The 27,845-nt window shown below is 40.4% G+C and overlaps 2 protein-coding genes across 6 annotated transcripts in view; both read left to right on the top strand.

Moving 5' to 3' along the window:
- The window catches only part of AGTPBP1 (ATP/GTP binding carboxypeptidase 1), an 84,307-nt gene that overhangs the window by 6,969 nt on the left and 49,493 nt on the right, over window positions 1-27,845 (top strand). The gene's annotated exons all lie outside the window — the stretch shown is intronic.
- LOC310826761 (cytosolic carboxypeptidase 1-like) lies at window positions 163-27,845 on the top strand. 4 transcript variants are annotated; one of them, XM_083702065.1, is made up of 13 exons: window positions 163-458; window positions 7,957-8,043; window positions 12,989-13,116; window positions 14,381-14,448; window positions 15,235-15,298; window positions 15,580-15,726; window positions 17,265-17,396; window positions 18,774-18,867; window positions 21,324-21,361; window positions 22,218-22,426; window positions 25,109-25,286; window positions 26,916-27,007; window positions 27,663-27,845. In XM_083702065.1, exons 2-13 carry the CDS (start codon window positions 8,009-8,011, stop codon window positions 27,828-27,830), a joined length of 1,353 nt encoding a protein of 450 aa, XP_083558191.1. In that variant the 5' UTR covers window positions 163-458; window positions 7,957-8,008; the 3' UTR covers window positions 27,831-27,845. The 4 variants fall into 4 exon arrangements, 3 of the variants coding, with proteins under 3 accessions (XP_083558191.1, XP_083558192.1, XP_083558190.1); XR_014555976.1 differs by having other exon boundaries at window positions 304-458; window positions 26,873-27,007; window positions 27,663-27,779; XM_083702064.1 differs by lacking the exons at window positions 163-458; window positions 7,957-8,043 and adding an exon at window positions 9,345-9,548.

Below are 27,845 nucleotides of genomic sequence, written 5' to 3'. Positions count from 1 at the left end.
TGAAAGGAGATAAGTCATATATGAATATTATTCCTTTCCCATATTGCTTTGTACCTTTTGCTGTGGGCTGCTACCAGCTTGAATATACAGCAGACAATAACACGTTTAGAGGGTTTTTATTGATCTTGAAGAAATGCAAGCGCGCAGGAGAACTAAGGAGGCAGAGAGCGCGCGGCGGCAGTCGTGCACGCGCACGGGGTGGGGACGGAGAACGCGGTGACGTCTCCAGGATGCGGACAGGTTCTGCCGCCGCCGCCGCCTGAGCTGTGGGCGGGGCCCGAGGTCCCTCCTCCTCCTCCTCCTCCGAGCGGCGTTCGGCGGCTGCGCTGTCCGGAGCCGGCCCGCCGCGGCTCACCTGCCTCGCTCCGTGGCCCGCCCGTGAAGAGCCTCCGCCGACCCTGCGCTGAAGGGGGCCCGGGCGCTGAGGAGGAGCGCCGCCCGCCCTTGCCGGAAAGGAGGTGAGGGAAAGAACGGGCGGAGGTCGCGGCGACCCCTCTGAGGAGAAGGAGGCGAGGGGCGCCCAGCGCGGGGATGGGGGGCGGCTGCCTGGTTTGGCCCCGCAGCTTCTTCTCCTTAAAACCTCCTTTTGACGAAAGGCTTCACGGTCATCCAAGTTGGGCCTTCCTCCTTTCCCAAAGCTGCTGCCCCCCCCCCCGGGTAGCTTTGAAATCGGCCCCGTTGCGTTTCAATGCGGCGCTCTCGTCTAGTAAACAAACTTTGATTTATTGTTAGTGGCCTCATCAGCTGTTGTTTTTAATGGTTTTTTTTAAAAATATATTTTAAATATTTAATGCTGTCTTGTTTTTAACACTAAGCCGCCCAGAGTGGCTGGGGAAACTCAGCCAGGTGGGCGGGGTATAAATAATAAATTATTATTATTATGCTCGGCCCCTATGCTTTTCCATTCTACAAGAAGCTCTAGGGGTGGTTTGCGCTGGTAATAACAAGATCTTAATGCAAATGGCATTTAAAAAAGGGATCCGGTCAGTAGGGCACAGGTGGGTCGAGCCACTTGCAGCATGGGCACCTGTGTAGTGGGAATTCCCATAGAACAAAATAGAACCCCCTTCTTGCCCTTACATCTTGTAATACCCCTGTTAACCAGGCCAGTGTGGTTCTCCCATTCTCCCCAGCCACTTCTCCCGCTCCACCTGATGCAGGTTGTGTGTATTCTGGAGAATGAGAAGCTTGGGCCAAGGATGTGGGAAGTGTGTACAAGCTTTTCATTCCCCTAGTGTAAATAGGTAAAGGTATTAGGTCCAGTCGTGATCGACTCAGGGGTTGCTGTGCTCATCTCGCTTTATTGGCCGAGGGAGCCGGCGTACAGCTTCCAGGTCATGTGGCCAGCATGACTAAGCCGCTTCTGGCGAACCAGAGCAGCGCACGGAAACGCCGTTGACCTTCCCGCCAGAGCGGTACCTATTTATCTACTTGCACTTTGACGTGCTTTCGAACTGCTAGGTTGGCAGGAGTCCCCTAGTGTAGCTGGCCATTATCTCTGTGTTCCTAGGCAAGGGTGGAGACAAAAGTGGCTCTAGTGAACCATAGGAGAAACCTCTGATTGCAGATTGTGCCTTCACTACGAATCAATCAAGCCCCTGATATACAGCGAGAGCAGAAGCCAGGTCTCATCATGCTATTTTCCAAAGGTCCTGAAACAAAATGGTTCATAAGGTCTTCGTGATCTAGCCCAGTAGGTTTCGCAGTTGAGAATTTCTACAAATGAGGTGTCACTGTTGGAAAAGCTTCACTTTGAATCAGTGCTTGCCCTTCTGGGCTTCAGCTGGAGAACTTAGTCAGGCACTCCCCAAACTCAGCCCTCCAGATATTTTGGGACTACAACTCCCATCATCCCTAGATAACAGGACCAGTGGTCAGGGATGATGGGAGTTGTAGTCCCAAAACATCAGGAGGGCCGAGTTTGGGGATGCTTGATCTTAGTGCTTGTATGGGAGAAGGCACTTCTGAGGTATTCTGGAGACAAAATAATTTAAAGCAGAATAATAAGATTGGTTGTCGTAATCATTTTACCCGTAATGGTGTTGAGTTCAAGATTTGAGATTCTTGGTAAAATGACTAATCAAATGATATGGGGTGGAGTGAAGTGACTCAAAGATCCAGGAAGCCCATGGTTTGCAGAGAGATTCAGTGTAGCTGAAGGTCTGCATTTTGAGCAGTTACAAACCTGAGTGACTTTTGAAGATTGATTTGGAAGACTGATGCTGTCTTTGAGCAACTATAAGCCATATTTGTGTGACCTTCAAAACTTTCTCATAACAAGTTTGGATTTTAGCACGCACATTCAAAATGAATTTATGTAGCAAAACTGCAATGTAAAATGTTTAAAGTGGAATTGATTAATGTTCTCTAAAGTATTTATAAACAATAACTCACTGCTTGCTTGTATTTTATTTTGCCAGTCTTGAAATTACATTGCAAGTGCAACTAAAATTAGGTCAGATACTATTAAAATGGTTAAACTCATAAAGTTGCTGTTCACAGAAGCCACTTATATCCATTGGAGATTTCCCTGAACTGAAGGGAGAGGAACGAGATTTCTAATAATTTCCCCTTTCTACTGCAGTCTGATGTAGCACCATCTATACTTTTCCCAAAGGGCCCGTCAACAACTGTCTGGAACAGAGTTTGGTGTTCATGGAAGCCTCTGCTGGACCCAAGAGCCTTCTATGAATGGAAGAACATTGCTAGATACAGCTCATAGTAAAGTCAAAGCAGTGCAGTCTATCTGTCAAATCACATGGGCCTCCTGTGCAGCTCATTGGTTGTGTAGGAGAGGAACAACACCAAGACAGAACTAGGTCCAAGGTACACCAAAAAATGTGGTTTCTTGGGCCCACTGTGTTTTGAATGGGGGAAACATGGGGAAATTGCCTTCCATGTTTTTTACCACAAAGTAATTTTGAGGAGCAGGAAGAAAAAAAAAGAAGCTTCCTCTTACCTCCTTCATTATTTCTTACTGCGAGCGTTTGGGATTTGGAAGCAGTGCAAAAGGACACCAACAAACTAGGCCGATGCCCTTTAGCATCACTTGTTGGCAACCACCCAAGACGGTTTGCATTGCTAACAAAGCTCTTAAGCTCTTGGCTAAGCCCATCCCCTTGTCCCAACAGAGGGAAAGCGTCAAGTTTGCAGTTTGCAATAGGCAGTTTTGTTCATCTGTAGTTACGGGTTTAATTTTACAAGCATTGAAATGAACTGATTATGGAATTCTGATTATTTTAGTTTCCATCAACTCGCCGTAGCCAAAATGTATTTGTTCAGCATTTTAAAAATTATTCTATCAAAATCAACTAGAGAGATGATTACCTTTTCAAATGGACTGTGTTCTCTGAGATATTACGCCACCTTGTTTTTCTTCATAATTCTGAATTTCCCTTATAGTGTTTTTTACATGTCAGCTGCAGATCTTTCAAAAGGTTACAGGGCAACCACAACTGAGAGTCTTACTGTGCTTCATTTGGTTATCACTTAGACAGCTTGCTCACTCCACCCTAGTATATGGATGTGTCTGTCTGAGATTACGGTTCTTGATCTATGTAAAGGTCTCCAGGAAGGTATCTACTGTCTTCATAGATATCCTTGCCTCACTCGGTTTGCAGAAAGAAGCAAGCTGTCATTTTGCATCTGTGAGCACACTAGAAGTCAAAAGCTGCTTTTTTATTTCTCCATGTTGCTGTGAGACTGATGCACTGAGTGGCTGTAAAAAGAAAATTCATGTTATATTTGGCCAGAGATTTAGCTGATTTATCCCTTTATATTATATGAGCCATGAGCCATTTGCCCTTTATTTCTTATAGCAGCTATGTAGAAATGCTTTTTTGTGGCTCCATCTCATTATTCTGCTGAAATGTTTGATCCTGACTGTATGTTTAAAGCCCTTTAATTTCAAGGGTTCTTCTCATGCAGTGGCTACCCAGTGAGAATTAATGCTTGATTCTCTATGTTTGCTGTTGAACAGCAGCAGCATGGAATAATGTCATATAAAAATGACTCCCATGCTACTCTTACAACATATAAAAGGTCTCCGAGAATTGGTGAGTGTTGATATTTGTATATAGCAAATGTTGTAGGACCTGTTTAGGCAGAAAACAGACATTCTGGACTAAGCAAAATTGAGAAAGAAAGAAGAAACGGGAATGATGTAAGAACTGTAAGCAGTGTCACAAGACACCGTAGAATCATAGAATCTAGAATAAAACTGCCGAATTTGTTCATATTTAAATAATCCTAGAATCATAGAATAGAATCATAGAATCATAGAGTTGGAAGAGACCACAAGGGCCATCGAGTCCAACCCCCTGCCAAGCAGGAAACACCATCAGAGCACTCCTGACATATGGTTGTCAAGCCTCTGCTTAAAGACCTCCAAAGAAGGAGACTCCACCACACTCCTTGGCAGCAAATTCCACTGTCGAACAGCTCTTACTGTCAGGAAGTTCTTCCTAATGTTTAGGTGGAATCTTCTTTCTTGTAGTTTGGATCCATTGCTCCGTGTCCGCTTCTCTGGAGCAGCAGAAAACAACCTTTCTCCCTCCTCTATGTGACATCCTTTTATATATTTGAACATGGCTATCATATCACCCCTTAACCTCCTCTTCTCCAGGCTAAACATGCCCAGCTCCCTTAGCCGTTCCTCATAGGGCATCGTTTCCAGGCCTTTGACCATTTTGGTTGCCGTATAACAGTATAACATCAATCCTCATGAAAGACACTGGCTATCTAATTGCTGCTAGGCCCAATTCATGGTGTTGACTTTAACATTGAAAGCCCTAAATGACTTAAGGCCCAAATACTTGATGGCACTCCTCCTCAAATCAGCCAGGTCAGGCCCTATGGGTCTGTCTTGTGGGCCCTTTGATTAATTATTTAATTTCTATGCTGCTTAATATGTTAAAAATTGTAGAAGAAATTGACACAACAGAAATTTAAAATATTACAGAAGTTACATAGACATTAGTTGTATCTATCTAAATCAATAGCAATTCATTTTCCTTCTGACACACCCTCTCAGCCTCCAGGTTCTCACGCAGGGTCCAAACAAACACTCATCTCACCCACAAAAGTCTCACAAGAAGAGTTTTTGGAAACGGCAGGCATCCCCCCAGTGCCTCACTTAAGACTTGCTTTTTCTGAGCAGGCCCAAGGTGGATGGGGCTTTATCAGACTGCCCACAGCTGTGTCCCATTTAGTACAGCAAGTTTGTTGAGTTTTCTAAGGCAAAACTATAGGGGCATAGGAAGTTGGTTTATATCTAATCAAACTATTGGTTTATATAGCTAAGTATTGTCCACACTGATAGATAGTGACTGTCCAGGATTTCTGACAAGGTTATTTCCCTACCCTACTTGGAGATGCTGGGGATTGAATGTGGGAACTGCTTAATTGTTTTGTAGTATTTTTCTGTATATTAGCTATACTGCAGAATTTTGATTATATCTGTTGAGTGGGTATTTTTGTTTGTAGTAAATTCAGGTGAGTGTTGTATCTCCGGTTTTCACCTTCAGTTTTAAATTTTATTCGTCCTATGTGGAAGTGTCAATACTATACATTCACAAAACAGTTGGTCTATTTGGGGAAAGGTCTTAACGAAGTTTATGATTTAGAAAAGGGAAATGCTCATGAAAACAAAGTCAGCCACAGCCAACCACAAATGAACAGCCACACACTCCAGGTGAGAGAGAGGCCTACTCTCTCACCACCAAAGAAACACAAGTGAACAGCAGAGAACCTGCACAAGCAACACTGACACCAAACCCTACATATATTAAGTAAAATAGAAACATCGCCACCCAACCCCCACCACCCATCTTCCCCCCTCCGCCTCTTTTCCCATTTTCTTCCTAAGGTTTCAACAAATGAAACTGATTTGTAAAAATGTTACATTGGGGGGGGGGGGAATGCGAGAGAGAGACATTGCACGCACTTGTAAATCAAGAAAATCTTTAAGAAAAGAAAAGTGAAATGCACTTTAAGGTATTTGATACTATGAAAAGCAAAACAGTAGTTTATATGGAGCATGAATAGGTTTTATAATATAACAGCCAAAATCAAAATATAGCTGGAAAGGGTGGCCAGCCAATATAGCTGGAAAGGGTGGCTACCAAACAGTGCCATGTATGGATCTAGCATTTCTTATCCAGCAACCTTTGTTTTTTCCATTTTTTTTATTGATTTCCCACATTTATCTCAAAATGACACAACAAAACACACACACAAAAAGAAAAACACCCCACAATACAACCTTTGGAGCTTAAACACTTCTTCCTCCCCCTGCACATCTGACTGCAAAGGAACTTCCTGGTTGGTTAAACCACATTTTCTGTTTTTGGTTGGTCATGGCAAACATGTGGTTTCATAAACCAGGAAGTTTCCTCTGAAGCCAAGTGTGAGGAAAGGGGAAACATTTGAGTTCACAGCTCATTTATTTTTCAAGAAACCATACATCTGAGTCAGGCAATGTCTGATATCAGCTGACTTCCCTGTCATGAATCTTTCATATGGGGCAGTGATTTACAGGGCATAGGAACACACAGACTGTTTGTTTTTGGCCAGGATATGATCCTCAGAGAGCACTGAGTTGCTTTCAGAGCGATTTGTCTGACTGTGAGGATCAAGAATCAGAGTAAATAAGGGACATTCTCTGCAGGACCTGGGAGAGTTCCTCCTGCAAAAGAACGGGGTTTTTAGCCAGTAGATGCAGAGCATGCAGATTGCACAATATCTGGTTCCCATGCATTTCTGAAACTCCCCAGGCCTTGGCTGCCTTGAGGAAGGATTGTGTTATGTCAGCACGACATAATTTTTTTGTGGATTTTGTCTTTAGTTTATAAACTCCAGTTTTGCTGATATAAGTAAGCTAAGAACTTTTTGGAGTAGAACTGAGGACTAAATGAGATGAGTAACTGATAACTCCCTGATACACAACTGTTGAAATAATGTTTCTCCAGTAAAAAGGGGGGCTTATCCATTAAAAGGGTTAGCTGGAACACATGGATGGCACCTTCTTAGTTCCAATTTGTTATGAAAATCTTGATTCCAGTAATGGTAAATGCAAGCAAATGACAACTTGGTGTCTGTTATGAAATCATTTAAAGAATAATAACAGTTTAGAGACCCCTATTATAAGTAAATCTTTCGTGAATAGAAATTACAGGGGTGATTATGAAGCAAAGCATATTATTCCAGCAAAGTAAATTATTTTGAATTTACTTAGTAATATAGTTGAGAACATACTAGCATCTATTAACAAACAAACAAAAAAAAAGCTGCTCACAAAGATAGAAAATTCGGTATTCTGCGAAACATTTTCCTTTTAAAGCAGGTATGCATTCAGTAATAAACTGGATTTGTTTATCTGAAAACAACTACTAGACTTTGGAAAAGCTTTTGGCACCAATAGCTTCTTATATATAATTGCTGATACCTTGTTTTGATTGGGTAATGTTAATATCAAGCAGCTTCTATGAGGGCTGGTCAGAAAATATTACATGTGGCATTTCCCGAATGGAAAGTACTAATTTTCTTCAGGATTTTGTACGGAGCTGCAGTTTTTTCAATTTACCATTTTGGGCCAGAAATGAGTGAAAAACTTCAGCGTGGCAAAACCTCCCTATTGCCAAGAGGTACAATAGTCTCCTATTACTCTCCCCAGCAATATTTTCCACTGATTGCTTATCCATGTATTTTTCCACAGTCTGTGCCATCTTTGTCACTGCTACACCCTCTTTAGCAGGCACCTTTGCTTTTTGCTTAACCAATGGCTACAGCTCCATTTTCCCCCTGACATTTTTGTTCCCAAGCCCTTATAAGGCTCTATTTGCTGGCTATCTTGGTGTTATTTCTGCTGTGTTTTCTCAAACATTATCCTGTTTCTCACACTAGAATTTGAGTATACTTACACACACTTCTTCTTTTTTCATTTTTGCCGATCATTAGAGATGTTGCTGTGGAAGAACTAAGCTTTCCAGATTGATATGAAGAACTTTACATGATGAATAAAGTAAAAATGGCATCAGAAAAAAGGTAAGGGGATTGGGGGGAGATGCAGATGTTGTTTAATCTTACTTGCAGGATATTTTTTTTCAATAGCTGGGTTTGTATTCCTTGAAGATAGCTTGTAAATGAACCCAAAGCTATCAGGCTTATTCAGATGATTAAGAAAAAGATTTTCCGTAATAGTTGGTGACCTGTAATTATAAATTTTATTTAGATTTTATTGTGTACATATAATTGTCACTTTGATATTTTAATGAACTATACAAGTACTTATATGCTATCCATGTAATTTTACAATAACCCATTGTTTTTTGTTTGAGCAAAACAAACCATGATCCCTGGTTTGGAGTAGATACTAAGATAGAGATTCCGATGCAATCCATCAATGGCTACAGACTCAAAGGGATCGCAGTGGGAACTACCTCAACATTTGCGATAAACCATTAACTAGTGTTCACCATGATATGTGAACTAGGAGATTGGATTGGATCCAAGGGTTGCATGAGCAGACGGCTGCTCTTTTCATGTCTTTCCTTTCCCTTCTGCTTTACATACTACACCTCTGGTTAGAAATTAGTGATGGCATCCTGTAAACTGACACTTACTATTATCTTGCATGTGTGCTTATCACTGTTGAGCTTATCACTGGTTTGGGTTAGTAGTCAACATATGCTTAGAAGTTGCAGTTAGTCGTGATTTCAGTTGTATATAATAAACACAATGGAAATTGATACTCCTCTGCTGGCACAATAGACTTCTGTGTGTGCAATGGAACTTCCTCTTCGGTCTGCTCAAGCTCCTTGCACACCCTCAAAATCAGCTCCAGATGGTTCAGATGTGCAGTGGGAGGAGAGGAAATGAAAGCTACTAGCCAGCTGTTAGAAAGGAGAGTGCTCTGGTACTCAGGTCCTACTTGTGTCTCATTGGCCGCTATGAGAACAGGGTGCTGGACCAAATGTTGGCCTGATCAAGCCATATGTAAGAATGTAAGTGGGGCTTACATTATGCCAGTGGGACTAAGCACACGGAACATTGGATACATGTGCTTAAAATAATCTGAACTGCTCTGCATATAAGTTATATAATACGTCATCCATTGAAGTGCCAGTTATTTTGGAATTGGTACTTTGTTGGGGCCATTCTTCACCCCATATAAGGAAACTTGTTTGCAAATAAATTTAAACATTTCTTATGCTTATTCCAGAATCATTTGATTGAATCCAATAAAACTCTCTGAGAGTGTGTAAACTTAGAGGAATTGTAGCCTTATGACACAACATGGTTTCCATGGTAACTTCCTACGATGCAATTGTGTCTGGGTTGGACTCTAGAATAAGGTCACTATGTAAGAAATGGTTAAGCTGTAGGTTGCACTTAGTTTGTAGCTTGGTCAAAGGCATTATTAGCGGAAATAATGCAAACATGAGGCGCAGCACTCGGATCCATATCAGAGTCAGGATGTTTAGACCACTTGGGAAGTGGGTAGGATCTGACAACTCTTCTCATCCTTGGCCTGTAGGAACTAATCCCCGGTGAGTGGAAAAGCCTGTGGAATGATGATAATACCACGGGAAACATTCTTACTATTTATTTAACATTTATTTATACTTACTATTTACTTAACATCTATTTTTGCTTCCAGCTGCTCAGTTTATTTTCATATCAGCCTTGAGAGTAGTTGGGAGCTCCATAACAATTTATTTTAAGACTAGTCCTAACAGCGTATCTGTTTCCAGTTACTTAAGTTTTGCTGGTGCTCTAAGTATCCTAAAAGTAATTCTCTAGAAAATTCCTATTTCTTATACTATTAGTTGTTGGTCCCAAAACAAACTTCCATATATCACGTGGAAGAGATTAATCTTTCTGAAAGATGTAATAAGAGAGAATGTTACTTCCTCTAAACTTTTAAAATATTTTGTCTTTAAATGTACAAAGCTGCACCCCGTTTTCAGAATAGGTTGCCTGTTTAAAACACCTCAACTCCACTCTCAGATTAATAATAATAATAATAATAATAATAAGTATTTATATATAGTTTGGAGGGTTTTTTTTCCAAAACACATCTACTTTTATATGGATGTCATCCTTCCAGATTGGTCGGCGGCTTTAATTGTGCAAGTAGCACATACAATTTTGTAATCAGGATTATGCCAGTTGTGCGAAGTTGCCAATTTTGACGTGATGTAATAGTGCTTGGAACCTTGAGATAGCTTTTACCTGCTACACTGACCCTTGGTTATTTGAATGTGTGCCAGTGTATCAGTTTCTGTGTTGCTGCATGTTCTACTGCAGTATCTATGCAGGAGTACAGTGGCACCTCGTGTTGCGTAACCTCCAGGTTATGCAGGAAACCTGGAAGTGGGTTTGCCACTCGTGTGTGCGCAGAAGCAGTCCTTCGGTTACGAAATTTTCGGGATACAGCTGGGCCTCCAAAACAGATCCCATTTGTAACCGGAGGTACCTCTCTTTGTGGCTGCCTCTTACTAGAATAGTTTTGTGAATTTTAGATGAAGCTTGTTTATACCCCAACTTCCACCAAGTTCCTGGGGCATCTTACAAGTATTTGATTGAAATACAGCCATATGTCAGCAGGGATAGCCAGCACAGTACCCTCCAGATGTTGGTGGGCTCTGACTCCCTCTATCCCTGGCCATTGGCAATTCTTGCTGGGTTTGGCGAGAGTTGGAGTCCAACAACATCTGGAAGGCACCACATTGATGATCTCTGTCTTAGAGCAACTTGGTGGTAAATACAGAATCATTTTCTAACTGCAGTTGAACTGTTTTCAAGCTGCTGAGCGAAGAATAGTAATTTATCATATCTTTGGTAAACCAGCAGTGGCAGTATTTATTAAACTAGTGCCATATACTTTTAGTTTTATTGCAGCTAACCATATTTCATTGTAACGTGTATAACAAATTGTCACTTGCTGTGTAAGCTAGCTGTATGGTAAGCTGACAAGCAGAATGGCTTATGGTGCCAGTTAAATGCAACAGGAGCATTTTGTCACTCTAGAAAGGCAATGGCAAAGGAAAGTTACATAACGATATCACTCCAAAAATAATGTGTGTACTTTTACCAGTGGAGTCACATTTTGGACGTCATTAATGGCTTAAAGATTGTGTTACACTGTAGATGCTTAGAGGTAAGTTGAGGTGTGTGTGTAAAAGTGTGTAAGAGATCCATGGCTGTTCTGAGCCCTGATGATGACTCAGTGGACTTGTTAGGAGTATTGCCATTTGAGCATTCCAGTAAATAAAATAATCTGTTTTCAAATAATAGGTCTAGAATTCATGACAAACCTCATACTAACTCAATTGCTTAAAAATACCATCCTGGGTTGAAACTGATCTGTGAACATTGCAATGATTATCTCAATCTATGCAGAATCAACACTTCTTTCAAACCAACCAACCTAAAGTGCTATTTGTAACTAGTCCAGTGCAGCCCTGTCTCCATGGATGATTTTGTGTATCTTCTTGCTTTAAAGCAAGGATGGGAAGCCTGTGGTCCTCTATATTCACTCATTCCCAAGGAGTGAATATTGGCTAGGGCTGGTGAGAGTTGGGAGTCAGCAACAACTGGAGGGGGCAGCATGGGAGCCACCCCTGCCTTAAAGGCTCCTGGTAAAGACACAGAGACATACGCCTAGCCTGACAAGGCAAAATGAATTTTGTCCTGAAGTGGGGTGAGAGGAAGAGGTGAACACAGAGGTATTCTCACCTCCTGGATTTCAGATCGGGTAAAGCAAGATGTTAAGTGATATTGTTAGCATCAGATACTTGAGTCTGCCCCTGATGTGAAATCCAGTTGGCCTATTTTAGTTTGAGAGTTTCAAAAGACAGCTGCCTCTGGATCCATGGCAGAGAGTAGAATTACTTTCCTTTAAAATGAAAACATTTTACGTTATAAATATCCTTAATTAAATGTATTATAGAATGAAAAACATTGCTTAATCACATTCCTGCAGCTCAGTGTGTAAGCCAATGTAAATCACTGGGCTGCCTGATAAAGCTAAAATTTATTTGAATAAACTTCCACTTTTTTGCAGTTTATATTTCTTCTCTTGGGCTATGTTAAGGCTACATAATGGATTAATTAATGGACCTTTTGATACTAATCAGATCTGAAATTCTGCCAAGATGGGAAATTCTTGTTGTCTCAACTAGAGATGGTGTGAAAGTCTGTCTGAGGCTGGCTTGGAATAGAAACCAAGGTGTTAATAGGACCTGAATCCAAACCGGAAACAAGTGTTCAAATGTCTACCCTTCCTCTCCAGAGCTTTCAGGAATTCTTAGAAGATGAAGTTTCATGCCATCATCAGCACTCCCTCCCCTGCTTTTCGAAAGCAGCAGCAATGTCAAAAGGCAAAAGAGAGGATTTTTCTCTCCTGTTTTTCCATCAGAAATTCTGGGTGTAAAGGATTCTAGGATGGTAGCCCTGGCTAAGAGTGTGATGTCACAATGGATAACTGGGACTTGTGGTTTATTTTCAGTTGCTGGAACCTTTAAAACATGGGTCACGCAACTTTTTTGGACCAATGGATGCATCACAAATTTTGAGAGGGTGTTGTGGGTGCCAGTCAAAAATTGGCTGCCAAGTGGGTGTAGCATAACACCAAATGGCTGTGATAGGGTGGCATGGCATAACAGAAAATTAGAGAGAACAGTAATTGCTACTCCCCTGCCCCAACAATTGTGAACAGGCTTAACTTGTTCAATTTCTGCTTCACATACAGCCCTTAAAGGCACAAGGACCCTGTTTTTCCACAGTGTCAACCTTAAACAAAGACCAAGGCTACATTCTTACCTGAGAGTAATTAACTAATTATTAATTTTTGGATCATCACCCTAATGTTAAGCATTCCTAAAATACCACTCTGAAAAATGCCTGTCATATTAAAAGTGACAGTAACTAATAATAATAATAATAATAATAATAATAATAATAATAATAATTTTATTTGCTCCAGTCTAACAAACAATTCTCGGATTCTGAGTTTGCTGTCGCAACTGGAAAAGATCAACACAGAATGTTTGGTGGAAGCTGACACTACCAGATATGTTACATCAAAAATTCTCCACCTGGCTCAGAGTCAAGGTAAATATTTGTACATTGAAATCAGCTTTTAAATTTATATGCACTTTACTCTTGAAAATATTCTGTATATAATATATGTATGTCATCCCATATGTCATGGTACATTGTTATGTTCTGATTGTAAACTGTAGTCAGTATGCTTGCATACATAGAACAAAACACTTTTTTTCTTGCTTAGAAGATGTAGTCACTTAGCTCAGGCTGGATGTAGACATGTCAAAGAAGCATTTCAGTTTAAAACATTGTAAATTTAAACTGGGAAAACAAGTAGAGAAAAATGGGACTCCACATCGCCATCTGGTGGCACAATGTTATATCACATATATAACTTCCAGTAGCACCTTAAAGACCAACTAAGTTAGTTCTTGGTATGAGCTTTTGTGTGCATGCACACTTCTTCAGATACCTCTTCTTCAGATACTTCTTCAGGTATCTGAAGAAGTGTGCATGCACACGAAAGCTCATACCAAGAACTAACTTAGTTGGTCTTTAAGGTGCTACTGGAAGGAATTTTTTTGTTTTGACTATGGCAGACCAACACGGCTACCTATCTGTAACTCACATATATAACGCTTGCCTTTTCTTTACCAGTCTAGCTGAGTTCTCAGTATTTAAAAAGTTCCCTTTTTATAATGAGGTTCATTCCTAATAAGGGGACACGGGTGGCGCTGTGGGTAAAACCTCAGCGCCTAGGACTTGCCGATCGTCAGGTCGGCGGTTCGAATCCCCGCGGCGGGGTGCGCTCCCGTTGCTCGGTTCCAGCGCCTGCCAACCTAGCAGTTCAAAAGCACCTCCGGTGCAAGTAGATAAATAGGGACTGCTTACTAGCGGGAAGGTAAACGGCGTTTCTGGGTGCTGTGCTGGTTCACCAGATGCAGCTTGTCACGCTCGCCACGTGACCCGGAAGTGTCTGCGGACAGCGCTGGCCCCCGGCCTCTTAAGTGAGATGGGCGCACAACCCTAGGGTCGGACACAACTGGCCCGTACGGGCAGGGGTACCTTTACCTTTACCTCATTCCTAATATTAGTCTTCTTCTGTTGATGCAGATAGGTAGGAATTATTACATTGTTAAAAGGAATAATTTCAAGCATCTGGTATTTTTGCATTGTAGATTGTTATTTATTAATTAAAGTAATCACCACTGGGGATTAAAAACATTTTTTTACTATTGAACTTTATGCTTTTCAGCAGCTACTATCTGGTTGCCCACATTTGAAATTAATTTCCTGGTTTATCAAGTGCTCACATGTATTTAACTTTCAGAAAAAATCAGGAAGGAAATGACTGCAAAAGGTTCAACTGGAATAGAAGTTATTCTATCAACTTTAGAGGTACTATTTTTATTTTAAAAACTAATTTATGGTAAAATAGTGGGTCGGTATGACTTAAGTTTCTTGCACAGTTTGAATTTCTAAAGTTTGCTTCTCAGTCAGCGTAGTCACTCTGTTCACTGGATTTTCATGTTTGGGATAGACGAAGAGGTTTGTTACTTTCCTTTAAAGTAGATGTTAGAGATTTTAGCTATAGCAAATTCTTTTGAAATTAAGGATTCAAAACTTAACACAAAGTTGATGGTGTCCCAAAGTAGTGGCATTTAAAAGAATTGATACTTTTGGTTAATTGGCCAGTGCCACTGTTAAGATGTGATTTGAAAACCTAGTGTAGGGCATTGATGTCAGAGATAGAGCTGTCATTTTTTATATCTAAAACAAGCATAGGCAAACTCTGGCCCTCCAGATGTTTGGGACTACAATTCCCACCATCCATAGCTAACAGGACCAGTGGTAAAGGATGATGGGAATTGTAGTCCCAAAACATCTGGAAGGCTGGAGTTTGCCGATGCCTGATCTAAAATATTACTGAATGTTCATGGTCCTGATTCTGGAATTTTTGTACTTTTTAAAGCTTTAAGTCAAAGCAAGGGAATGTGTGGCCCTCCAGATGTTGTTAGACTTTAGCTGCCATAATGCCTGACCATTGACCACAATGGTGGAGCAGATGGGAGTTGTGAGGGCACTAGGATCTCCATCCCAGTGCTTTAAGAATGCATGTTTGTATATATATATATATCATGAAAGGTATAATATGATAACTAAGAAATACTCTGTTCATTTCAGAATACCCGAGATCTTCAGACTACACTAAATATCTTGAACATCCTAAATGAGCTGGTGGCAGCAGGTGTGTTTTTATATTGAATTGCAAATTTGTAATATCTGTCTAGGCTTGTAGTGTCTTTTATCTAATAAATGTGAATGGTTATCGTCTTAGACAGTTTAGAAACACTTACATAGCTAAGGTTTTCTGCCATAAAGAGAATAAATACTTCATGTGGCCTTTTATATATGACCGGCCTTATACATGTGACCTTATACTTGTGACTATATTTTTAAAAAGTAAGAGTTGGTAGTAAAATCTGAGTACCTTAGCATTGCTGCTAATGGCTCGCCTTCTATTTTTAGGCAGTAGCAGAAGAACAAGTGTTCTTGTTTCTAGAGGAGGGACACAGATTTTACTGCAATTGCTTGTGAATGTCAGCAAAGATTCCCCTCCAAATGAAGAATTAATGGTGCTGCTTCATTCTCTTCTTGCAAAAATTGGCCCAAAAGGTAAGTCAAACCTAACTAAAATCCTCTTGCATATGTTGTCTTTGTGGAACTGCCGTCGGATGGCTTTCCCAGGCTCAGAACCCCTGCAAAAAACCAACTCATTCTGCTACTGGCACTGTTCAGTAAAAGCCGTGATTGCTTCTTCTGCAGGTCTGTTCTACTAAGGATTAGCAGATAGTGACATTCCCACTTGTTTTTCACTTTATTGTGTTCAGGACTGGACACACAATGCAAACTGGGCCTAGTTCCCTCCCCACAAAACTGCACCCTGCCATTGGAAGAACAGTGGTAGAACTGAGTGGGGAGGCGCCAACAACTCGCTCTCCTTCCAGTGACTACTGCAGGTGTGATACCGTTTGTATGCAGCGAGATTGTGTAATGGAAGGGGGGAAATGGATAGCAAGGTGGGAAAACAAACTGAAGGTACTCTAATTTAACTACATGGCTATGAAGGAGGCTTTCAAATTCATATGGGAAACAGTTTTGGCAAGATAAAGCTAAACTGGGGCCACTTGAGGCACCTGAATTAGTAAATTGGTTCTTGCATCATTTGCACAGATTGGCTGTAGGTTGTGCAGGTCTCTTTTCCCAAAAAGTCCATGGCCAGGAATTGAATCTTGGGCCTCTGCTTAGCTTGGGCTGTTCTACTGAGCAATAGCCCTATGTAGGGCCTTCTTGGTACCAAACTATGTTACTGAGATCAACCCATGCACGGGGCTGGAAGGGAAACAAATCAAGTGAATATTGTTCAGAGACTAACATGAACTTCTCTTCCACCTTCTGTGGGTAATTCATTGTCCTGTGCTGTGTGATTTGTGGGTTCTGTCACTGCAGTCTCCCTCATTGGTTGCCAGTTTGTTTCTGGGTTCAGTTCAGTCATCACATCAGTGTTTAAAGCCCAGTATGACTTAGACCAGAGGTCGGCAAACTAAGGCCCACGGGCCATATCCGGCCCGCGGGGGTCATTTAGACCGTCCCCGAGCCGCCTCTGAACCTTACCGCCCGCTTGGCAAGTCCCCGCGCGCTGCGCTAAACTGGCACACAGACACCTCCGCCGCACCTCCTTGGTGCCAGAAATAGCGCATGCATGTGCACACGCATCTGTGAACACACACGCAATCTGGCCCGCAGAGAGAGCTCTAGGGGAGTGGACCGGCCCAGGCTCCGTAAACTTTGCCGACCCCTGACTTAGACCCCCAAATATCTTGTAGTAGTTCCACCACCCCAAAAATTGCAGGAAATGGTGGCTGAGGAGAGGGATTTCTCTGTGGCAGCCCCTAAATTGTGGACCCTCCCTCTCCACTGAGGTGAGTCTACCACCATCATTATTCAGCTTCTGCTATGTGATGAAGATGCATGTCTTTACTAAGCTCATTGTAACCTACCCAGGATCTTATGGTGGAAAGCTAGGAAATTTTATAAATAAGAAAATAAGAACTGCCGTTTTTTAATCTAAAAAGCTGTGGCCAGCTAACCCCCACCCCAAATTATAGTTTTCATGGCTTCTAATATTGCTGCTATTCCTTTTGAATTTCCAGATAAAAAATTTGGAGTAAAAGCCAGAGTTAATGGTGCTTTAAATATAACTCTTAACCTAGTGAAACAGAACTTGCAGAATCAAAGGTTAATATTGCCTTGTCTACAAGTTTTACGAGTCTACTCAACTAATTGTAAGTACCGTGACGTTCTTCTCTCAGTGTATCTCAGTTTTCAAAGATGTTTAATATGAAAGATCAAAGGACCTTCATCTCCCATTTACATTAGTGCTGAAAGCTAGTAGGCATTCTTTTTTCTTATAAAAATCTGTATGTTGGCTTTCTAACTCCTGAGCATGGAATCTTGCTGAGGAGGTATGTAGATCTAGCAATTTTAGTGGGTAGAGGGAGAAAGATTTTGCCAGCCGTAAAGTTCAGTTCTGCACATGTGTACTTTTGCCCCATTGAATTCAATTTTATATACAGCCTCCACCTTAGTTAAATGTTTAATTGCTAACATTAATCATACTTAATGATAGCCAGGATTCCCTTGAAGATTTGCCTGCAAACTTGCACTAGCATTAGCCATTATTAATTTACTACCAACATAACCCTCAAGAATGGTTAAGGACAAGGGGAATTCAGTAACAGGTGGAGAGGGGCTTAGAATTAGGATTCTTTTGGCCCAGTGCCTTAATCACAATTAAGCAAGAATTGTGTCTCAGCATAGTAAAATTTCCAGAAATGCTGAAGCTGTGAAAAAAAGTTTCAAAATGTTCAAAAACCAAGGCATAGGTTCTGATAGGTGCAGGTGCTCTGGAAACAATAGTCAACAGGCGCATATCTGCAAAACATAGTTAATATTCCAGTGTAATAGCAGATATTCTGCATTAGAGTTTATACATATACCGTATTTTTTGCTCTATAGGGTGCACTTAGTTTTTTTTTGGGGGGGGGAAATAAAGAAAAAAAAATATCCCCCCCCCCCCCAGTCCCAAAGAGCAAAGAAGCCAAGACAGCCAGCGGGATCCATCGCTTTTTAGCTGCGGGGCTGGGGTGGGGGAAGGTTGCGTGCAACCTCGCCTTCGCTCCCGGAGCTTGCTGCTATCCCGTCGGGCTCTGAAGGTTTGCGGATAGCTGCCCAAAGCCTGGGGTGCACAACTCTGCGCTCCCCGGGATTCGGGCTGCTGCCTGCTATCTGCAAGCCTTCTGAGCCTGGAGGGAACTCCCGCCCCGCTCCGAAGGCTTGCGGATAGCTTCCTGAAGCCTGGAGAGCGAAAGCCTGCATTCGCTCCATAGGACGCACACACATTCCCCCTTCATTTTTGGAGGGGAAAAAGTGCGTCCTATAGAGCGAAAAATACGGTAAGTAGCATTTAGTTATCCTGAAACTTCACTAGACATGTGCATACAGAATTGCAAGTTGAATGCTTAGTTTTGGGATTTTTATGCTAAGTTAGTGAAATATAAATAGGTAAGATGGTGTTTTGGTTATATTTGCCTTGCTTCAAGTGTAAGCATTTATATCTATAACTTTGCACTTTGGTGTAACTTTTTTTTATAAAATTTCAGCTGTAAATGCTGTATCCTTGGGCAGGAATGGACTCGTGGAATTGATATTTAAGATAATAGGCCCTTTTAGCAAAAAGAACACCAGTCTTATGAAGTGAGTAGAAAATCTGAATATATATATATATATATTAATATTGTGGACCGTATTTATTTTAACACAACATTGCTGTTTTGTGCTGCTGTTTTGTTAACTTTGACATTTGTTCGTTTTGTAGTTTTGTTTTACAACTTTAATGTAAATTGCTCCTGATTTAATTGTGATACTTTTTGTAACCCACCTTGGGGTCATTTGGTGAAGAGTGGGATGTAAGTACAAACAATAGATAAATAAAACCCAGCGGTTGTGGTGCGGAGGAGAATGTGATTTGTATGGGTCAGTTGAAGTAATTATGCTAAACGAGTCTTGGAAAACAATTGAATCGATTCATCTCTGTTTTCAAGTATTTGTCCTTGAGACTTAATATACTGAAATAGCCTATCTACTGCTTTCATAGGCCACAATCCAGAGAACCATGTGACTTGTTCTGTGTGCCTTACAGGGGTTTGGGTTTCCTCCCACCACAAGCTCCTTCTAGCAAGAACCAGCACCTGATACATTCACAGAACTAAGGAAGAATGAATTGATGATAACATAAATGCACCAGACAATCTATATTTAACATCTGAATTCTTAATTACGTACCCAAAAGACATGCCGCCTGATCATTTGCACATGTGTTTTGAATTAAGGCCCACTGATGTCCATGAGATTACCTAAGTTTTTTCTTTTTTTTCTTTTTCCCCCATTGCTTCTGAATTTTATTAACCAATGAAGATTGGGTGGTATTTGATACTTAATTGTTTATTGGTTTTTTTGTTTGTTTTTTCTATTCAAAGTTATAACAAGACATATTATCCAAAAACATATCCTTATTCTCCCCCCCCCATTTTTCCTCCCCCCCAAACCCACCCCCACCCCACCTCTCGACTTCCCTCAGTTCCAGTCTTTGGTTTCTCTAATATTGCTATTTTCTACATGTTCCAAAGTTGTATAGATCCTCAAACTGTTTAGCTGATTATTATCAGTAAAAAAAAATTGTGGATGTTTATTCAAAACCTGCCAAGGAGTCCAGTTCACTTTGTTGCGTCTTCAGAAACTTTGTGAAAGGTTCCCATTCATCCTTAAAGTCACAGTTATCCTTGTCCCGTAGCTTATTTGTCAGTTTTGCCACTTCTGCATAGTCCATCAATTTTTCTTGCCATGATTCTTTAGTTGGGGTTTCTTCAGTCTTCCATCCTTGTGCAACCAGAACATTTTCTTCAATTCATTGTATATCATTTCCCAAAATTTTTTAATTACCTTACACTCCCACCACATATGATAAAATGTTCCCTCCTTTTCCTTACACTTCCACCATATATTTGAACTAGTTTTGTACATTTCCCCTAACTGCACTGGTGTTGTATACCATCTGTACATCATCTTCATGTAGTTCTCCTTCAATAGGGAACAATCTGTAAATTTTAAGTCAGTTTTCCATAATTTAACCCAATCTCCCATCATAATGTTGTGACCTACGTCTTGTGCCCATTTAATGAGATTGCCTAAGTTATTTCAACACGGGTAGAGAACTTTTAGCCCACAGGTGGGAAATGACTTGGGCCCTCCCCACCCTGTCTGTGGCTTCCTCTCCTCTGCCCTGTCCTCCCATGCGCTAACTAAGCTTTAAAAAACTTCCGCTGTGCTGAATTTTTGTGTTGGAGGGGGGCAAGGTGGGGAGGCGTGGCAGCTGGGAAAACACGGTGAGTATAAATGTGCTCTGTGCCCGGTTCTTGTGCATATTAGCCATTCAACTCACACTGCCCCCAAGATACTTGCTGTTGCAGGTAAACCAAACTTATGGAATATAAAACAAATTAAAATTCATTTTCAACACTTGATCATGTTTAGAATTGCAGTCACATGCAGAGGTAGGATGCTTATCAGTGATCAGGAATGTTACCTAAATCTTCAATGTCTGGACAAGATACAAAGACTTATTTGAAAATAAAACCCCAAGGTGGCTATCACCGATGGAAGCGAAGGCCCAGAAAAAGCTCAACATGGAGGCCAAATGGCCAAAATATTGGGAGATTTTGGAACAAGAAGGAGACAAATTGAAATTGCAGAGCTTTGAGAAACTAAAAGACAAAGTGCGAGATTGGCTTCATTATTTTCAAATAAGGGAGGCTTACAATTTGGACAAGAAAAATGGCTTCCAGGTGGAAAAATCAAAATTGGAAACAGAACTGTTGGACCCCCAAAACTAAGATATTATCAAGGATGTACAACTTGCTGTTGAAATGGAATACTCGGGATGAAACGGTGAAAGACATGGAAGGATTGACTTGTTTTTAATTGGTTTTACTTCTTTGTATTTTGTATTTTCTATTTTTTTATTCTTTTTTGTTTTGTTATTTTTTATTTTTGTGATTTGTTTGAAACTCTAATAAATATTATTTTAAAAAAAGGAATGTTACCTAAATCTAATAGTTTGTCTGTTTTGTGTTTGTCTATATTTATATTCGCAGAGTTGCTTTAGACACCCTTGCTGCATTGCTAAAATCAAGTAAGTGTGTGCCTTAATATTTCAGAAGATATGGAATGTGAGCAGATTAAAATAAGTTTTGCTGGCAATCACCCTGTGTTTACACAGGTAAAACTGAAAATAGACATTTTAAAGATTGCAGCTTAGTAGCCAGTATTGTGCATTGAAAGACTCAGCAATTCCGTGATTATTATATCGGTGAGCTGTTCTGATGAGGGAATAGAACAAAATATGCAGAAAATGCATACATCTGTTAGGCACACTTTGGATTAATCTCTGTTTTGCAGTACTCGTCATGCTATTTGGAATTGCTTCCAATATCTATTTTTATTGATTGGGGGTTATTAAAAATTGCAGTTTGTTTCCTAAACTTTCTGCAGTTTGTTCAGAAATGTATACATTCACCCTGGCCTTCCATTTTAATTTTTCAACACTGTGAGGTTGGGATGAAAGAACGTTAGATGATCCTAGGGCACAGCGAGTTTAATAACCTAAATGGGGATTTGATTCAAGTGTCCCCAATCTAAGTCTAGTACTCTGATAGCCACCCCACACTGACTTCTGTATGTAATAACTCTTCATGACTATTGCTTGGTATCGGCAGATAAGTCTATTTCTTGTCTGTGCCAATTTTGCATATGTTCATACGTCCATTCCATCCTATAATCACAGCGATCAGCAAAGATTTTTTTTAAAAGCATATAGGGGAGGAAATATTTAAGTGCATATTTTATTACAAGATAATCTTGGTGTGTGCATTTCTAAATGTATTTTATCCTAAAAGACTTTGAAAAAAGATTTACATATTTTGGTACATTTTGGCATGTTGTAACTGCTTATAGTTTCTTGAGATCTCTTGATTTTTCCCCCCTCCAAGAAACAAATGCAAGGAAAGCCGTAGACAGAGGCTATGTCCAAATGCTCTTGACAATTTACGTCGACTGGCATCGCCATGATAGTCGGCATAGACACATGTTGATCCGCAAGGGCATCTTGCAGTCTATAAAGAGCATTACGAACATCAAGTTGGGAAGAAAAGCATTCATTGATGTCAATGGGATGAAAATTCTGTACAACACTTCACAAGTAAGTGTTTAAAAAGCTTATATTGCTCTGAATGCACAGCGAAGCGCATTTATATGTACCATTAAGATGATAATACAAAGTTGCCTGTGTGCATGTCCCAATACGTGGGTAAAATCGTAAAAGTTGTATTATTGCTATTCTTCATCAACTGAAGAATCATCATACCTCACAGGAAATGCATTCAATCTCATCCACTACTTTTGACATTATAAATTTAAATTAATCTGTACTTGACAGTTCATTACCCAATCACCTCATCTCTTAACAATTGATATCCCTGTTCTGTATTAATCTGTTTAGTCCTCTATGAATCTTTATTATCACTATCAAGGAATCATGCTCAAAAAAAGAGGGGTGGTGGATTTTAAGAAAGGGAAGAAGTACACATAGAGAAGGTACACTAAAAAAAATCTTTAAAAGCTATTTTTAAAGAATTGTATCTTAGAAAGGGTTAGTGCGGAACTTCAGATAGTTTTTGAGGGAGACTCAGATTGAGATTTAAACCAATTGGAGACAAAAAAACGATTTCAATGTATTGTACCTTAAAAGTCGAACGGAATCCGTTCTGGAAGTCCATTTGACTTCCAAAGCGTGGCTTCTGATTGGCCTCAGAAGGGTCCTGCGGCCAATTGGAAGCCACAGAAGCCCCATTGGATGTTTGGCTTCCAAAAGAATGTTCGAAAACTGGAACACTCACTTCCAGGTTTTGATCTTTTGGGAGCCAGTTTGTTCAGGAGCCAAGGCTTTTGAGATCCAAAGTACGACTACTTAAAAGTACAGTGGTGCCCCGCAAGACTAATGCCTTGCAAGACGAAAAACTCGCTAGACGAAAGAGTTTTCCGTCTTTTGAGGTGCTTCGCAAGACGAATTTCCCTATGGGCTTGCTTCGCAAGACGAAACATCGGGCGAGTTCTTGCGAGTTTTTTTTCCTTTCCCCCCCTTTTCTAAGCCGCTAATAGCCGCTAAGCCGCTAATAGTGCTAATCCGCTAAGCCGCTAAAAAGGGTGCTTCGCAAGTCGAAAAACCGCAAGACGAAGAGACTCGCGGAACGGATTAATTTCGTCTTGCAAGGCACCACTGTAGTATGATAGCATCAATGTCTGCAGTGTTCTTGGTGCTAAGGCTGAACCAGCCCACCTCTATCTACTGCAAATGCAGCAGCAAAATGAAATGCAAAAGTCTGCTGAATGTTATGCCAGTTCTTCCCTCAATCTTCTTGGGAGCAGATTCTACACCTGTGCTGCTATTGATTTGTTCCAAACTGAATTATGACGTTCTAGTTTTTACAGTTATGCAAGGCCATTTGTCTTGAAATTGGATTGTGTACATTGTTGGGTACTTGACCTACTTGAAGTTGGTTAATGTACGTAATCAGGAATTTGATCATAGACTTTTTGCAGAAGCATTTGAACCAAGACTGAACATATGTCCTTTGCAACATTTTGCAATATGTTGGTAAACTGCAGTCATTCTTGAACATCCCACTTGGGATGTTATGCTCTAGTGGAAAAACTTCCTTGCTGCTTGAACTTTGATTTTAATTCCATTAACAGTTGTGCTTCAGTGATTCCAGCATCTCTACCTTGTATCAGGAGGACATGAGATTTACCTTGTTCTTTCCCAACTTCCTTGGGCTATGGCGCCCTTTGAACTTGAGCAGTAGTTCATGAATGATGTTCATTTCACTAGAGTTATGCTACAATTTTTACTGATAACTCCAAGCCCCACGGTTATGTGGCAGTTAGCAGTTTCCAGTTAGCAGTTATGTGTCACTGAAATTTGGGTTGGTAGTTCCTATTCTTTGGAGCTCTAACCCTGTATGTGTTGCACAGGCACCAAATTTATATATTTTTCCAACACTTACTGAAAACTTTCTTTTTTTCTCAGGCTTTGATTAGACTGCATTTTATCTCCATTCTAAGTTTACTCTATTATATACTTAAGTTTGTGATTTGTATCTGTAACTGTCTTTTATTGTATTCTGTATATTGTCTATGTGAACTGCTTAGATCAGGCATGGCTAAACCTGGCCCTCCAGATGTTTTGGGACTACAACTCCCATCATCCCTAGCTAACAGGACCAGTGGCCAGGGATGATGGGAATTGTAGTCCCAAAACATCTGGAGGGCCAAGCTTGGCCATGCCTGGCTTAGATCATTTGAAGGTATGTGTATACAGTGGTGCCCTGCAAGACGAACGCCTCGCAAGACGGAAAACCCGCTAGACGAAAGGGTTTTCCATTTTGGAGGCGCTTCGCAAAACGAATTTCCCAATGGGGTTGCTTCGCAAGACGAAAAAATCTTGCGAGTTCCCGCGGTTCCCCCCCCACTTCCCCCCTTTTCCTAAGCCGCTAAGCCACTTAACAGCTGATCCGCTGATAAGCCGCTTAACAGCTGATCGCTAAAAGCCGCTAGACTGCTAATAGCGCTAATCCGCTAAGCTGTCAATGGGCTTGCTTCGCTAGACGAAGAGAATCGCGGAACGGATTCTTTTCGTCTTGCGAGGCACCACTGTATTAATAATGACAATACATAATCAAGACAAATATTCCATCATAAAATGAAGAGATTTCTTCAAGAGTTCCTATTCCTAGCATTTTACCACAGTAGAACTATAGTGCACAAACAGTGAAATTATTTGACATGCAGTGCTTTGTTTTATAATGCTTGTTTATTGTACTAGGAATGCCTTGCGGTAAGGACGCTTGATCCACTGGTCAACACATCCAGTCTAATCATGAGAAAATGTTATCCTAAAAACCGTCTTCCACTGCCAACCATTAAAAGTGCTTTCCATTTCCAACTACCTGTCATCCCTGTTAATGGTCCAGTGTATCAGCTGTATAGTTTGCCTCCTGAAGGTATGCTTAATTTTGAAACATCATGGTCTTGTGTATATCTGCTTTCCTATGAGAATTAGGGAAAAACATAGACACAGAAGCTTACAATTATCTGGTTGTTCTAGCAGCCTACTATTGAAGTCATAATACTACACAGTTCAATGCAGAATGTGTTTTTTTTTTAAAAAAAAACCAACAACCTTATATCCCCCTTTTAAAGAAAAGATTATATATTTAGATGATTGAAATTTATGCCTCATAAATAGGAGACCAAAATGTGACACCTCCGTTTTCATTTTAAGTCAAATCAAAAACACAAAGATAAATTCTGCAACAAAGTTTGTTGCCTTTTGAAATCTTTAGAATGTATAACAAGCCTGACAGATCTAAAAGAATGAGTGTGTGCTGTTAATTTTATTAATCCAGCATTCAAAACATTAAAATTATAATTTGCTTGTGTATCTCAGAAGTGAAAGTACTTTCACACTTCATCCACTTAAGGTTTGAAGTTGACAATGAATGGGTGCATTGGGGATATGGTCTAGTGTACAGCCATGTGTACGGTCTTCTTGAAGTGTATCTAAAATAAAAAGTTGTGCTGCCATTCATGAATTGAAGACATACACTTTGGTAGAAATGGTGGGCATGGAATGGGTTAAGCCCACAGGCTATTTTTCTCACAAATACAACTTTTCCTGAATCTGCATTGCATGCATGCATGCACACATACATAATTTTCTTTGTATGCCACCTTTCCCTAGTTCAAACTATGTTCAAGGTGGCTTATAACCTGAAAAACATTTACATAATTACAAATATAACAAATGCAGTCCTAAACAATAAATAAAACACATCAAAATGTACACAACCAAATTGAACAATTTTCACTAAACATAGAATCATAGAATCATAGAGTTGGAAGAGACCACAAGGGCCATCGAGTCCAACATAAAGATACCAAAAGAATAAATAAGTAACAACAACAACCACCACCACCGCCTGCAACACACTCCCTGAAGCATTACCCCAGCCCAAGAGTCTGGTTAGCAGCCTCAGCTTTTGTAGCTGGAGTCAGTCAGGGCCCCTCCCTCCCAGTCCAGGTGGAAAAAGGCCTGCAAGGCAGGGAGCAGGTCTTCCAGGACTCACAACCAATGCAGGTTTTGGAGCATGCTTTTGTCAAGATAAATGTAATTCCACCCTTAAAAGGCCTTGCTGTAAAACTGCCGAATTTGTTCATATTTAAATATTCCTGTATAGGAACAGTTACATAAGCCATCATTCTATTCTGTACTCCCCTGGGCTTCTACTTGAGGTGCCTTATTCAAGGATGCTGGAGTGCCTCAGAAGGGCAAAAACTACCAGATTTCTTTCTACTCTCTGGATGATACAGAGAACAGCTTTCGATAGCTTGGATAGCCTTAGCTGTTCTGCCTTACATTGTTCATGTCCTCTTATGTGTAACAGATTTGTTTCTGTAACATTGAGAATCTGTGTAATTACAAATGCAGCATGTGGTCTCATTTAATTTCATAAGTAGTATTAGGTTTCAGTTGGAGAGTGAAAAGTTTCACATGCATCATTTCTTTTCTGGGATGTACATGTTGTAGAAAACGTACATCTGCCCTACTTATAGAGCATTTTATATCACAGTGGATGACGTAGTAGATGAAAGTGATGACAATGATGACGCCGAAACAGAGTCTGAGATTGAAAATGATAATGAAGATGACATAGATTTTAAGGTTAGTGGAACTCAGATATTGTGCAATTATTTTCATTAGCTTTCAGAAAAATTGCTTGTGTGTGCATCAAATCATAAATATGCTTGTTTTTCAAATCATAAATATGCTTGTGAATTAATTGTAAAAACAGTCGGGGAAGGGACAGGTGTTGCATTGTCTTGTTTCAAGCAAAGCATTTTGAAAATGCGCGTTGAGCCATTTGTCTGCACTCTCAGTGTGTGGATAGGGGGTAGTGATATATACATGGAAGCCACAACCCAACATCATTGTGCATATTAGCCCCCCGTCTCCAACCATCCCCATACTGTTTGACAAAGGAAGCTTCTCTTCTCTTCATTTGATCATTATCTGTGTATATTTTTCCTCACAATACATCACAACACTTCCAACAAATCAGGGCATTAACCAGTATGTTAGCATCTTGTTGTAAAATCATTTCAATGGGTTGAACGGAGGAAGATTCCTTCTTTTGGGATCCATTCCAGTATCAGCTTGCCAGTCAATAAGAGCTTTTGTGTGTTTTCTCTTGAGGTGCAAAAGAACCTTATTTGCAGTATGAAGAAAATACTAGACATTCTCAGTAACCTTAAACTGGAAATTGTATCATGTATCCCACAAATCTTTTAGTAATGAAAGTTCACTTCCTCCCCTATAGAATGATGACATAGAGACTGATATCAACAAACTGAAACCAAAGCAGGAACTGGGGCGATCAGTGGAAGATCTGAAAATCTATGAACAGTTCTTCCCAGAACTTATAGAGGACTTTCAGGTACAGACATTGATATCTTTAAAGAATAATAATGATAAAAGCATAGTTTAGGAATCTTGCGTTTTA

This window comes from Podarcis gaigeae, assembly GCF_964106915.1.
Source record: "Podarcis gaigeae genome assembly, chromosome: 11".
Lineage (NCBI taxonomy): Eukaryota > Metazoa > Chordata > Lepidosauria > Squamata > Lacertidae > Podarcis > Podarcis gaigeae.
This window is presented reverse-complemented; position numbering and strand designations above follow the sequence as displayed.

Coding starts and splice junctions, on each gene's coding strand:
- LOC310826761 (XM_083702064.1), top strand. CDS start 9,439: ATGAGGCGCAGCACTCGGATCCATATCAGAGTCAGGATGTTTAGACCA. Junction 9,549..12,988: donor CCTGTAGGAACTAATCCCCG/GTGAGTGGAAAA, acceptor TATTTGCTCCAG/TCTAACAAACAATTCTCGGA. Junction 22,427..25,108: donor TTCTGTACAACACTTCACAA/GTAAGTGTTTAA, acceptor TTATTGTACTAG/GAATGCCTTGCGGTAAGGAC.